The 13,633-nt window shown below is 32.4% G+C and overlaps 1 protein-coding gene across 4 annotated transcripts in view; it reads left to right on the top strand.

Annotated features, from left to right (window-relative positions):
- The window catches only part of Pbp95 (proximal sequence element A Pbp95), a 225,918-nt gene that overhangs the window by 153,078 nt on the left and 59,207 nt on the right, over nucleotides 1-13,633 (top strand). For all 4 annotated transcript variants that reach the window (XR_015042526.1, XM_085821708.1, XM_085821707.1 and 1 more), the window contains exon 20: nucleotides 6,492-6,757. Coding sequence is in view for 3 of the 4 variants with exons in the window: in XM_085821708.1 (XP_085677834.1) it covers nucleotides 6,492-6,757 (266 nt within the window). In the remaining variant the exon portion in view is untranslated. The remainder of the gene's footprint in view (nucleotides 1-6,491; nucleotides 6,758-13,633) is intronic.

Here is a 13,633-nt window from a genome sequence, read left to right as displayed (position 1 = left end):
ACTTTTTGTGTACTCTGTGAGAGATATCTTGCCTAAGAGAATGTTATTTTACTGAGAAATCGCATATGCAATCTTCAAATGCATCATTCAGAATCAAATGACATTGATTAATTTGTGGAATACTTTAATGATTGAATTATAACTCAGTTAACAAAGCAGTTTTTTTAGTCTTCTCTGTTTTTATTTATTTATCTGCTTTTTGTTAGCTAATCGATATTCAGTCGATTACAGATAAAGCTGTAATTAAAAATTTAAAGTTACTATCAGTTACCTAGGTATATCACTCAAAATCAAACTTAAGTAGAAATCCTGAGCTTCATAACATTGGCATTTTCTGGAGCAAATGCATTTATTTTTATGATGTTTCTTAATTTTTATCTCAATTTAAAATTTATTTTAAATTACTTGAAATTTCACGGTCACAAATCAGTGTTTTCTATTGAGCAAAACAAAAGATTGCTGAATAATGACAATTTGAATTTTTTACTTAATTCCCCTGAGCAGTTTTCTTAATTGTAATATGGTTGGAAAATGCTGCATTTATATTACATTTATTACCATGATATATATATATACACACATAAAAGTTAAAAAATATGTAAATGAAATTAATAATTTAATTTAGTCATAGTTTCTTAATTCCTCATTTTTAATTTGGGTATTTCCTCTCTGTATTCTCAAAGTAGTACAGTACAAAGTCAGTAATCCGGACTCGTCAGGACTTCAGCGATTCCGGATTAGGTGTTTTTCTGGATTATAGATCATCAATTTAAATCTGGTAAGATGGCATACAGAAATTATACAATTAAAAATATGAAACCGTAATTTATGAAATAAAGAGCAATTATGATCTAAAGGGTATCAAATTAAAAAAAAAAAGGGGGGGCTTAATATTTATTTGTTTATTTTATTAAACATTTCTTTCAACGCGCGCATGTGTAGAGCATACATTACGTGCATGTGTAATGCGCATAATGTATGCGCACATTATATACGCGCATGCGTAAAGCATACAAAAAAAAAGTTTGTGGCCTTTGAGGTCCGGATTATAGATCATTCCAGATAATGGATGTCCGGATTACGGACTTTGTACTGTAATAACTTTCCCGACTGTGCCATTTCTAGATTAATCTATGCCACAGAGCTTGCTTAAATCTGATGCTGTAGCTTATTTGAAACTCGAACTCAGAATTTTGAGAACTGAAACCTTTCTACCTAAACCAAAACCTTCCTCTTGGGTGAGCTACCAAATTGGATAAATGTGCCCTTTTAGGCTTTCTCTGTGTGCTGCTTGGACACAATTATGCTGTGCTCTCTTCCTATCGCAGCTGTATCAAAAATGTAAATGTTCGGGAAATAGGCATAATTAGAGTGCCAAGTAGATTGTGGCCACAAATGTCAATTTAAATAAAAATGGAATTTAATCCACATTGACTGCTAAGTTTTCTAGTCATTAAGGATTCAACATTTTAACATTCTACGCAATCAGAATTCTCCCTCTTCAGTATGGATCTGTGCTTCACAATCTATATTGCTACGTTTCTACGCCTCAATGTTCCTTCATCTGCACTTCTAATTTCATTTTTATTATATACATACACGCACACACACACACACATATATATATATGTTACGGTGAAACACCAAAATCTGGAGAATGTCTACTTTCACCGATGAATGTCAGCATTCACATAGTCGCTTGGTGTATGTCCAAAATATTTTCCAAATACTCTTATTTCCGACTTACACCGGTAATGTTGACATTCACCATGTACTAATGGTGATTGTTGAACATATAAGCATATTATATTTTCTTCTCTGTAATTCTGTCGCGAAAGAACGCACTTGTGACTTAAAATAAGAACTTAAAACACACAGTACATTCAAAATGAGAATTGAAAATAATAGAAGTTAAAAACACTTAATTATACAGTACGTTCTAAAGAGAAAATAAAATAATAGTAATAAAATCTTATTAACTTATGTGATTCAAATCTTATTTATTGCAACAACTTAAACTATTATAACACTTTGAATTGTCGAATCCTCTCTTTTCGACCTACACGAGAGCATATCTGTGATTGTCGACATACATCAGTGAGGGTCCGAATGTACAAGAATGTAATGCAATATTCAATCTTTCACTGACGTATTTGGTGAGTGTTGATATTCTCCGGTGAAAGTCCACATTCTCCAATTTCGGTCTTTCACAGTAACACACATATATATATATATATATACGTATTGCGTAGAAGACATCAGTACTTTTAAGTTTCGATAATCGTCATGGCTGAGGGTGAAGGCATAAGATGCTGACAAAACTAATTTCGGCAAACCACTATCTTTATTTTTACTCATTTCAAATCATCTCTTTCGCAGACAAATGACTTTTCAATCATAGTTGAATACAGTAATTTTTATGTACATGGGTTTTAAAAATAAAATGTAAGCATTTTAGACAGGAAAGCATAGCATTGCAGAGTTGTTGGCAGAAGTCAGGAAAAAAAGGGATGTAGTTGCTTGCGAGATTTTAGTTCCTCTATCAAGCAGTGTTATGTAACATGGAAACATCTTGAATTTGGGAGAACAAATTTAGAATAATCAATTTTAAAGTTGCCAATTATTTCTCAACACAGCCATAGTATTTTATTATATTTTACATATATATATATATATACACACACACAAACATATATATATTACATTTGTTTACGTAATTTTGAAACTGATGCTTACAACATTAAAGGAAAAGAATAGTCTTTCCTTTAACGTTTCCAACCAACAAAAAAATTTTAAATTATTTGGTTTTGATTAAAACCTTTGCCAGTCTAAAACAGCCTTTTTTCATAATTTTAATGTGTAATGTGAAAGCAAATTTCATAACATGTTAAAGGCAGCCATGGTGTTCAGAGTCTTAAATCCACTAATAATTTATGAAGGTATATTATGATTCAGTAATGAATAATAATTGTCGTTAGTTTGTTTAATTTAGTATCATATTTCATAATTTGCAATTTAAAAAATAAGGTAATGGTATTTTAACTTACCTTTAGTGGTATCTCTGTTAATTCATAAACATTCTGCCATATGAGTAGGTTAAAAGGTATTGGTCATGATAACTGTAAATGCAAAGACATGTAGCTTGAAATGGGTCCAATTGTTCAAGTAGTGCATATATTTGAAGAAAAGGATTCAAAGTACAAATTAGGAGATTCATTTTTAAATTATTATCAAGAAAATATAGATGCTTCTTACTCATGGCATTTTGGGGAATTACTAGGGCCAGACTCATTTCATGGATAACTTTAGGGCTTTGATCACTTGAAATAACGTGAATTTTTTTAAGTATCCATTATGAATCATCTACCATTTTAAAATCTGCAATATGTGATAATTTGTCCAATCTTTTTTAAAAATTTGTTTACTATCTTTGTTCCTAAAAGAACCATATTTCATCTTCTGATAGCGAATGTACACTCATGTTTAAAATTAAGAGACTTTGCAAATTTGTCTATTTTTACAAAAAGTGTTGAACCAAAGGTACTAATTATGCCTCCGAAGAATTATGGAAATATTTGGAGTTGAATAAGTGTACATGTTTATATCTGCAGAGGGGGGGATATAAGCACACGAGGAGTTTTCAGAAATTTGTGTGCTCGTACTCCATCACAACCCTCATTGTGTTTCTTGTGAAAGAGTTGGAGAAATTTTATAAGGTATCAAGTAAAACAAGTAGGTTATGAATGTATGGATGATGGAATGAGATGGATAATTGTTGGTAGATTGGAGATAAGCAATAATAAGTGCAGCTGGCTACAAAGCTCAGTGTGATGTTCAGTGTCATCTGCAATTTGTGAAAACAGTTTCAGGTTACTGGTTCCATATTGAGAAGACCTGGAAAAGTCATCCAAGATCTACAGTGCCGAATGCGGATCATTATTTGACACTTTCAGGAGTGCAACACAGGACTGCTACATCTTCATATTTCTCATATGAGTTGTATTCTGCCACTGGAAATAGAGTTTCATGTTCTATAGTTGCCTGAAAGCTTCATGAGCTAGGGCTGTATGCCAGAAGACCTACTGTTCACATCCTGTTCACTGCAGCACACTGGAGAGCTTTTATCATGGTGCAGACAGCATTCACCTTGGACTAGACTTCAATGCAGCACCATATTATTTACAGATGAGTCGAGGTTCAGCCTGAAATTGATTCTTGGTGTACCTGGATCTGCAAAGAGCCTGAACACAATACCATCTCTCCCTGAGAAAAGGATCATTATGATGGTGGAGGTGTAATGGCTTGGGCAGGAACTATGTTGGATGGCCACACCCCTGTATGTGTTTGACAGAGGATGCCGAATTGCTGTGAGGTAAAGAGAGGAAATCTTAGAATCCTATATTCGACTTTTCAGGGACACAGTTGGTCCTGAATTCCTGTTAAAGGACAACAGCTGTTGTCCACATAGGACTTAGCTGGTAAACTATTACCTTGAAAGAAAGGAGAAAGGATATGCACCACATGGATTACCCAGCTACATCTTCTTACCATAATCCTCTAGAGCATCTCTGGGACACTTTTGAGAGGGCAATCTCTTCTTGCCATTTCTCTGAGAACATCCAGCAGTTGAAAACTGCCTTCTTGCAGGAATGGAGTTGACAGCCACAGGGTCTCCTCAACTGCCTCTTGTCCAGTATGTTGTAATGCTGCACAAACTGTCTAACTGTAAGAGGGGACCATATACTCCATGTTAGACTCATTTTCAATTCTCATAATTTGGATTTTAAATATCCCTGCATTTGCATATCAGCTTTACTGATAATCATGCATAAGTAAAATGACTTTTGAATGGTACATATCTTTCTCCATTATAAATATGTATTCATATGAAATTTCATTCAAATCTGCTCATTAGTCATTCAGAAATTCAATGTAATCTGCAAATTCTCTTAATTCTATAATGAGTATATTTATAGTTTCTGAAAATGCAGTATTCTGTAGATTAAGAGGTATGTGACTGGAGAAAATGGAAATGGCATTATGTTTGAATTTAGCTTTGCTTTGGCATAAAATAGTTTTAGTCAGCATGAAAGGCAAGTAGTACATTTGTTATTTGTCATGTTATTCATTTGATTTTATACAGAAACAACAAAATGAGATGACTATTGAACCTGGAAAAACATCATATTTATTCTGGATTTAACAATGATTTCACTTTTTTCAAAATGTAACTATTTTCAAGTTCTAATAGTTTGGTTTCCTTTTAAATAATTTTGTACTTAGTTCTATTTTTAAAAAAAAAGTTTAATGGGTTTTTTTATTTCTGCAATTAAAATTTCTTAATTAAATTTTAAATTTATTAGCTTTATACCGGCACAAGAGAATTATTTAAATTTAATTTAACTTTACTATGTTCTTATGAAACATATTTATTCTGGCATATTTTACCAAATTTATGTTGCTTTTGTGTTGTTAATATTTTCTATAGTGCACATTCAACTATATTAAAAAGTAGTTATGGAAAGGAAAAGCCATTTTGTTAGCCCAACAGTAGACATTTTTTAAAATACTTTCAAATGCTTAATCCAAATACAGTCATGTCCAAATTTATTTTTATGTATTCAAAAGTAATATTCTGTATAATATCTAGTTCATGTAATCCATTTTTGCTGGGAATGCATGAAAGACAAGTGTAATGAGCAACATCTAATAAAAAATAATCACAATGCTATTTCTGATATGCAAATCAAATCATTACATCATCTGCTGGTGATCAAGCACTTTGTGCAAAGTGAATATCTGAGTGAATTTCTGCAATACAACATTTAATTTCAGTGTGTTCAGTCAAAATGTTTTGTTATGTCTCCAAATTATCATTTAGAAAAATCTAGGAAGTATTTGCTTAAAAGCAGGATAGACAATAATGGAAACAGCGCAGTGTGTGAATATTTGAAGACAAACAATCTCTACACTTGAAAACAATTTCAGAAGTCTTAAACTGTATGTATGTTCTTTATTTATGTGTATGTATTTTTTATGTGTGTTCTTTGTAATTATGTGTTTTGTATTATGTGTTTATCATTGCACATAAATTCATAAAATTATAATTCACAGTTTCTGAGAAATCCATTATTCCGTGCATGTGAAGATGATTTGAGTGTATATTGTGCAAATATATCATTTTGGTACAATATTTTAGCATTAAAAAAGTTTATGGTTTTTTATTACTATGACATTTTTGTCAAAATTTATCTAAAACAACATTTATAAAACATAGTTAGAATTTATTTTGATTTTATGTTTTTGCATTAGAATTTTTCATTTGATCCAAGATTCGGTTTTAGAATAGCCCTGGAATAACAGTTAAATAACCATAATAAGTCAAAATAGCTTATCCATATGTAATGTTAGTAGCAGAAAGGGCTACATTGTTCTGTATGTGATATTTGAAACTTGTCTGTATTTCATTATTATTATTATTTTAATTTTAGAAGGAGAATTACATTGTAGTGGATGGAGATTTGGAAAATGATGTTGCTTGTGAAACCGCAAGTGAAGATGCAACAAGTAAATGCATATGTGATGAACTTGTTAAATCTAAAGAAGCTGTTACTCTCTTTATCAAGAGATTCTTTTCCTTGTTTTTGTGGCCTACACTGTTATCAGGTGCTGAAATGAGTCAACAGCAAGAAAACTTGATCTGTGCTGGTGAAAGATCTAAATACTTTTGTGGTACAACATCTAGGTATTCAATGAGGTGAGTTAAATATTGACATTCATGTTAGATTCTTTTTGTATGAAATGTCATGTTATGTGAAATGGTGTTAACTGAAGTTACAAGTACAGTTTAAGTCCAATAATCTAGTATCCTCTAGTTCAATAAACCTATTAATAAGGCATCCACTTCTCAATGTTCTACTGTAATACAATACTACTAGAATTCCACTTAGCAATATTTAGAAGGACTTGAAGTTACTTCTTATCTTTTTGTAATTTCGCTTAGTCCTTTGTTCATGTTTATATTGCTTTTTTCTTTATTTGCTTTTTTCATCTTTATTTATTTAACTCTCTGAATGGCAAGCCGCTTTAGTCAGTTATGTAGTTTTTTGTCACTTGCATATATTAGATCACACTTAAATAAAAATAATATATAATAAATATTTTGATAAAATATTTTGCTTTCCTACTTTCTTTAGTACTGTAACTATTATCTTAATGAATGTAAGTTTATGAAAACAGAGACTAAATTAAGTAATAATAAATATTTAGCTAATAGAAGCTGTTTAAATACAAGTCTTGATGAGAAAATCTAAAATAGCAGTGCCGCTCAGAGGGTTAAAATATTTTCAGGATTTGAAAAAAATTATTGAGTGCATAAAACAGAAAAATGGGGCATTAGTATATTCAAGCTTTCAATAAGTTAAATTATTGAATGAATTGAAAGCGACAAAAATAAATGAATAGTTTAAAAGAATGAAGTGACAGAATGATTCACATTGTGTTAAATCTGCAGATAGCCCCCCTCCCCCAAAAAAAAAACACGATGAAGAGAAACTTTGAACTAAGGTATCATTTACCATTTGACATATGTTTGTGAAATTTTCTGAAAAAAATAAAAAATATAATATTGAAGAAACAATAAATATTCATATTCCTTGGAATAATTAAAGAAAGAAATCTCTGAAACGGCCATTTAAATTTTATTTGAAAAGATTGCATGCATTGGTTACATTGATGATTCCAAAATTAAAACTGGTTATACAATTAAACTGTATTAATATACTGGCAAGTTTGAGTAATTAATTATGCTTGTGGAATGACTTCGAGCATTTTTTTCCCCATTTCTCAATGCATTCAATAATGCTGCTTCCCCCTTACACACACACACACACGAGGGGGGGGGAAGGACATTTTGTGGCATTACACAATTTTAGTGTGATAATCTGGCACTGCTAAGTCTTGAATGTGGCAGATTATTGACTTTTCCCTGCATGCATGAAAAGGCTAATTCATTCTTTTTTCATCATTTCTCCTTTGATACAGAATCGGTAAGAAGCAGTTATACAATGAATACTTTAATTGAAAACTGAATAATAATAAGTAAAACACTTTTGAAAAACTGAAAATAATTTTATTTTCAAGTCATTTTTTGAAGATAACATCCCTCATATGAGCTCTGTTGGAGGTAAAGCATATGTTAGCATATTGTGTGATGTTATCCATGACTTTTCACAGAAAATTCAATGGAACTGCATGAATTTCATCTCAGATGTAATATTTGATTTTCGTTATAATAAAAGGTTGGTAGGCATAGACCTTTATCCTTCAAATAATGTCACGGAAGGGGGAATCACATGCTAATAAAGCAGGCCAGCGTAAAGGCCATTCAACATCTCCAAAATGAGAGATATGTTATGGAAACATTCCTTACACAATGACCACCGAATTTCTTGCTGTTTGAGCAGTAACAACGTCCTATTGGAATTTACCAGGTATGTGTCAATATGCCACCAATAAAGTTCAGACCTCAGAACAGCACCACATATCTATCTGATGTGACCATAGAAATTGACCATTAGCATTTTTTAAGAATTAGGCCCTATTCACTCTGGATGCACAAACAGCACACCTCACTGTAACTTTTTAATTGTGCAGTGATTTCTGATGTGATATGCTTGGATTCTCTGCTGCTCAAGTTCTGTTTGTTGGACATATCCATTTTCGTGAAAATGAGCTTCTTCTGACATTATCAGGTGATTCAGGTATTGCAGCACATTTTCAATCATTTGCAATGATTCTTTGCAATAATTTCAAGTCATGGGAAGGATTTGTTCAATTATTGGATTTTAAAGGGATAGAATTCTCATGTAAGATGTTTTAAACAGTTCTAGGAGTAAGTATAAAATGGCTGAAAGGTGACAAGCAGAATGTTGAGGGTATGCTGAAAAGCTTATGCTACTTTATGTATATTTTCTGCTGTTTACGCAGTTTGAATGCAACCAATAGGTAATTGTTGTTGGTAATAGATGCACTTGACCTGAACTGTGCTATCACTGAGCTTGTTATTAAAGTCATATTTTCAAAATCATCAGCTTGTATTTGATGAATATTACTGGTGACAAAATGAATGTAATGGTGAATGAATGAATTTAATGGTATAATGACAAGAATATGCAGCAATCAAAAATTCTTAATATGTCATTTAAAAGAAATACAAAAAATTTCATACTTCATTCGAAAGCAGTTTCAACCACTTTGGATAAAACCCAGTTGGATAACTGCTACATAGCTAAAGCTGTTAAAGTTTGATAAGGTATGGAAAGCAGCTTAAAAGCTCTTTCTAAATCATGCACAAAGTTATTTAAGACACAATATGAACAAGCATTATCATCAACACAATTTGTAGTATTTACTAATGGCTTCACAGATGAATAAGGCACCATTAAAAAAATGAAACAAACATTTATTAAAAATTAACGTTCAAAGAATAATACTATACTCGGAGCAGTACCTCACTCCTACAACATAGCGAAATCTTTTAAGCTGCTTTCCATGCCTTATCAAACTTTAATAGCTATGTAGCAGTTATCCAACTATGTTTTATCCAAAGTGGTTGAAACTGCTTTCAAATAAAATATGAAAATTTTGGTATTTCTTTTAAATGACATATTAAGAATTTTTTATTGCTGCATATTCTTGTCATTATACCATTAAATTCATTCATTCACCACCTTCCTCCTCTGAGGCTAACATGCAACTGCCGTCTCTCTCACTTACTGGACTCTGGCAGGCAGCTGATTGGCTCACTGCAGCCAGATACATGACACCCCGGTAAGATTGTGCTACGCCAAAGCAAAGCAGAATCTGAAAACTGAACCAGCAAATGAGTTCACAAACTTAAATTGTATACTCCACAAACCAATGCTTAATAATTAATACACTTATTAATATTTAAATCCTCTCACATTGAAATAAACAATTAAGCACTTAAATGACATATATAAACACTTTTACGAACGTAATACCAATACTTGCCTAGTATCTCAATATATATATTTTTTCTTAACCAAATTAATTCAAAATATATGAACATGTATACATGATGTAATAACATACTTTAAAATAAGTGCAATAAACATTCATATCACAACAGATGAACAGGTGCTTTGATACAATACAGAAGTTCTGTAATAAAACATATATGCAATAGTATTTCAAAACACAATATTATAATGCAACATTAAATGAAAACCACTATTTTTTTTTTTTTTTTTTCCAAAACAGATGGAAAGTAGCCCTTGTACAATTCCGGAACAAAAGAAAAATAACTAATACAAAGTTTTAAACATATTAGTTCATACTTAGTTCACACCTATTTCATTCACCAACTAGTCTTGAAAGACTATCTGCATTTTTTAATAGTTCACCAGGGCAATGAGAAATATGAATATTATAATGCTGAAGTGCCATTGCCCATCTCTGTAATTTGGCAGAATATGGTGTCGACTTATGCAAATATAATAATGGATTATGGTCTGTGATCAGCTCAATATTCAATCCAAACACCCAACACTCGAACTTTTTTAGTGACCACACAACAGCATAAGCCTCGCGTTCAATAGTTGACCAGTTCTGCTGAGTCTTCGAAAGTTTTTGACTGGCAAAGCTGATAGGAGCCTTTGCTGTCTTGTTGTGACAAGCAAGCACCGACACCATATGAACTAGCATCACACTGTATGGTGTAAGGTTTTTCTGGTTCTGGAGTGTACAGTTTTGGTGCTTCACACAGTCGACGTTTCAGATCTTGAAATGCTGATTCCTCAACAGCAGTCCATGGAATTATCTCAGGAATTTTCTTTTTCGTAAGCTCCGTCAATGGGCGAGCTATTTCTGCATAATTCTTTATGTAATCACGATAATAGTTGAATAAGCCTAATGCACTCTTTAGAGCAGTCTTTGTTTTAGGACTTTTTATAATTTCAATGGCTTGTAATTTTTCAGGATCAGGTTGATATCTTCCAGCTCCTATTATATGTCCTAAATACTTTATATCCGAACGTGCAAAAACACATTTCTTTATGTTCACCGTAAATCTGAGATCACTTAATGTAGTTAGCACAGCATCTAAATGTTTGATATGCAAATTCCAATCTGGTGAAAAGACAGCAATATCATCAATATAGGCTTTGCAAAAATCGCTATGTTTTCTTAAGGCATCATTCATCACTCGCTGAAAAGTAGAAGCTTCATTTTTTAATCCAAAAGGCATCACCTTCCAACGATATTGGGAACGATGTGTCTTGAATGATGTTAAATCACGACTTTCTTCTTCTAAAGTTATTTCCCAGTAACCTTTCAAAACATCTAAACAGGTGATAATATTCGCATGTCCAATTTTATTGATTAGATGAGTCATATTCTCCATTGGAAAATCAACAGGCTTGGTTACTTGATTCAACAATCTAAAATCAATACATAAACGCATACTTCCGTCTTTTTTGGCAACGCATATGACTGGGTATGCTCTTTCAGCTTCACTTGGCTCAATAAGACCCAAGCTCTCTAATTCCTCGATCTGTTTATCTACTTCAGGTTTTAAAGATTCTGGGATCTTATAGATATATGGATTTTTTCTTTCAGCTCCAGGTAACAACCAAATTCTATGTTCACCAACGCTGGCTATTTGGATCTCACCAGAAAATAACGTGATGTACTTGAGTAAAAGCTCGTGTAATTCCTTTTGTTTGCTACCCTCTAAATGTCTAATATCCACCTCGATGTCCCTTCTAGTTGCTGCGCAATCTTCTTTGTTTGGACTTGGATAAATTTCCCCAAACTCAGAATCATCTTCAAATATCACTCCCACAGTTTGTGCTCGAACATAAAATTTTCTTATTTTGTTACATGAACATGCCGCACACTCCCATTGGGTAATTTAACTTTATAAGAATGAGGATTTACTCTTTCAACAATATCGCCTGGACCTGTCCACCTAGCATATAGCTTGTTGCTAGAGTCTGGTATAAGTAAATATACTAGATCACCATTTTTAAATTCTTTCATACTTTTGCGACGGTTAAAATAATATGCGTAAGCTTCTTCTTTTTCCGCGGCAGATAAAGAAGTGAACTCAGATGCTTTCTCTAAATTTATCTTTAATTCTTGTACATAATCAACTGCTGAATTACTCAGATTAAGAGGTAATGGTATTTCACCGGACCATGTTGATTTTAACACAGCTAAGGGACCTCTAGCTTCACGACCGTACATAAGCATAAATGGAGATACACCTGTAGTGCAATTTGGAACTTCACAATAAGCAAAAAGTAAATAAGGCATGTACTTGTCCCAATTAACAGGGTCTGTGCGAATTACAGGATGTAACACATGTTTAAATACCCGATTCCATTTTTCCACTGAGCTGTTTGATGCTGGGTAACCAGGCGTTGAAAACCGAGGATGAGTTCCTAACCTTTTTTCGAATTCTTGAGTTAATTGTGAAGTAAAATTAGTGCTTTGATCACTACATATTATTTCTGGAATACCGGTTCTCATAAAAATATCTAAAAGAGCATCACAAGTAGCTTTAGCGGAAAGACTTTTTAAAGATATGACTTCTGGCTATTTTGAATGATTATCTATCAAACACAAACAATATTTATGTTTCCTTCCTGAAGGCGGTCAAATTTCACCAATAATATCTGTATTTACTGTATGAAAGGGATATGGCGTGCAAACAATAGGAATAATCGGAATTTTATCCGATTGTCTTTCTGGACTTTTTAATTGACATCTTTTGCATGTTCTACAATAATTTTCCACATCTTTGGATATGTTCAGCCAATAAAATAAAAGCTTAATTCTTTCTTTATTTTTCCTCATACGTAAATGATTTTCGAATATGGAATCATGAGCTAATTGAAGGACTTTACTTCGATAATTCTCGGGCAAAACTAACTGTTGTATGTTTTCCCCACAAATTTTTTCTTTATGAAATAATTGTTTGTCTTGTAAAAAGAAATTATTCTTCCCTAATTCTGCGTCCTTAAAAGAATTTATTAATGTTTGACAGTTTCTCTGATCGACCATAAATTTATTCGATTCCGAATTCTTTTCAGTCTTTCATCATCCTGATTCGCAACTAAGCTATAAAAAAGATTTACATTTGACAGTTCAACAGCGCCAACCTTAGGGTGTGTTTTTGTTTATGAGTTTCTGGTTTCGTCTCAGGGAAGACTGTTAATTCATTCTCGTCTTTAAATATGCGATCCCATTACATCTGGTGTAATTAAACATTGAACGTTGAGCTTATCTGTCAACGTGAAAAGAGCTTCTACGTGCGAATATAGAGAACTATTTGGTTTTTTGTAATAAATGGGAATAGAAGCTAACATTGCCTCTATGACGTTGCCAAATGCAGAACTTAAAATGATTTTACCCTAACTTTCTATTTTTAAATCAGGAATTAATGTAGTGTTCAAAATTGGTATTTCCGTACCTGAATCTTTTATAGCTTCTACTTGCTTCCCTGCAATGTAAATAGTAATCTTTTCCAAGGAATAAAAATTAAGTTTTCCTTCGAAACACTTCCGTTTTTGTAAATGTTTAGAATTTACATTTGTAACAATCGCAT

The sequence above is a fragment of the Stegodyphus dumicola genome, chromosome 8, assembly GCF_044657685.1.
Source record: "Stegodyphus dumicola isolate Sdum_Otavi_A_Nest chromosome 8, ASM4465768v1".
NCBI classification, from domain to species: domain Eukaryota; kingdom Metazoa; phylum Arthropoda; class Arachnida; order Araneae; family Eresidae; genus Stegodyphus; species Stegodyphus dumicola.
The sequence above is the reverse complement of the archived record's forward strand: the minus strand, read 5'-3'. Positions and strand labels throughout refer to the sequence as shown.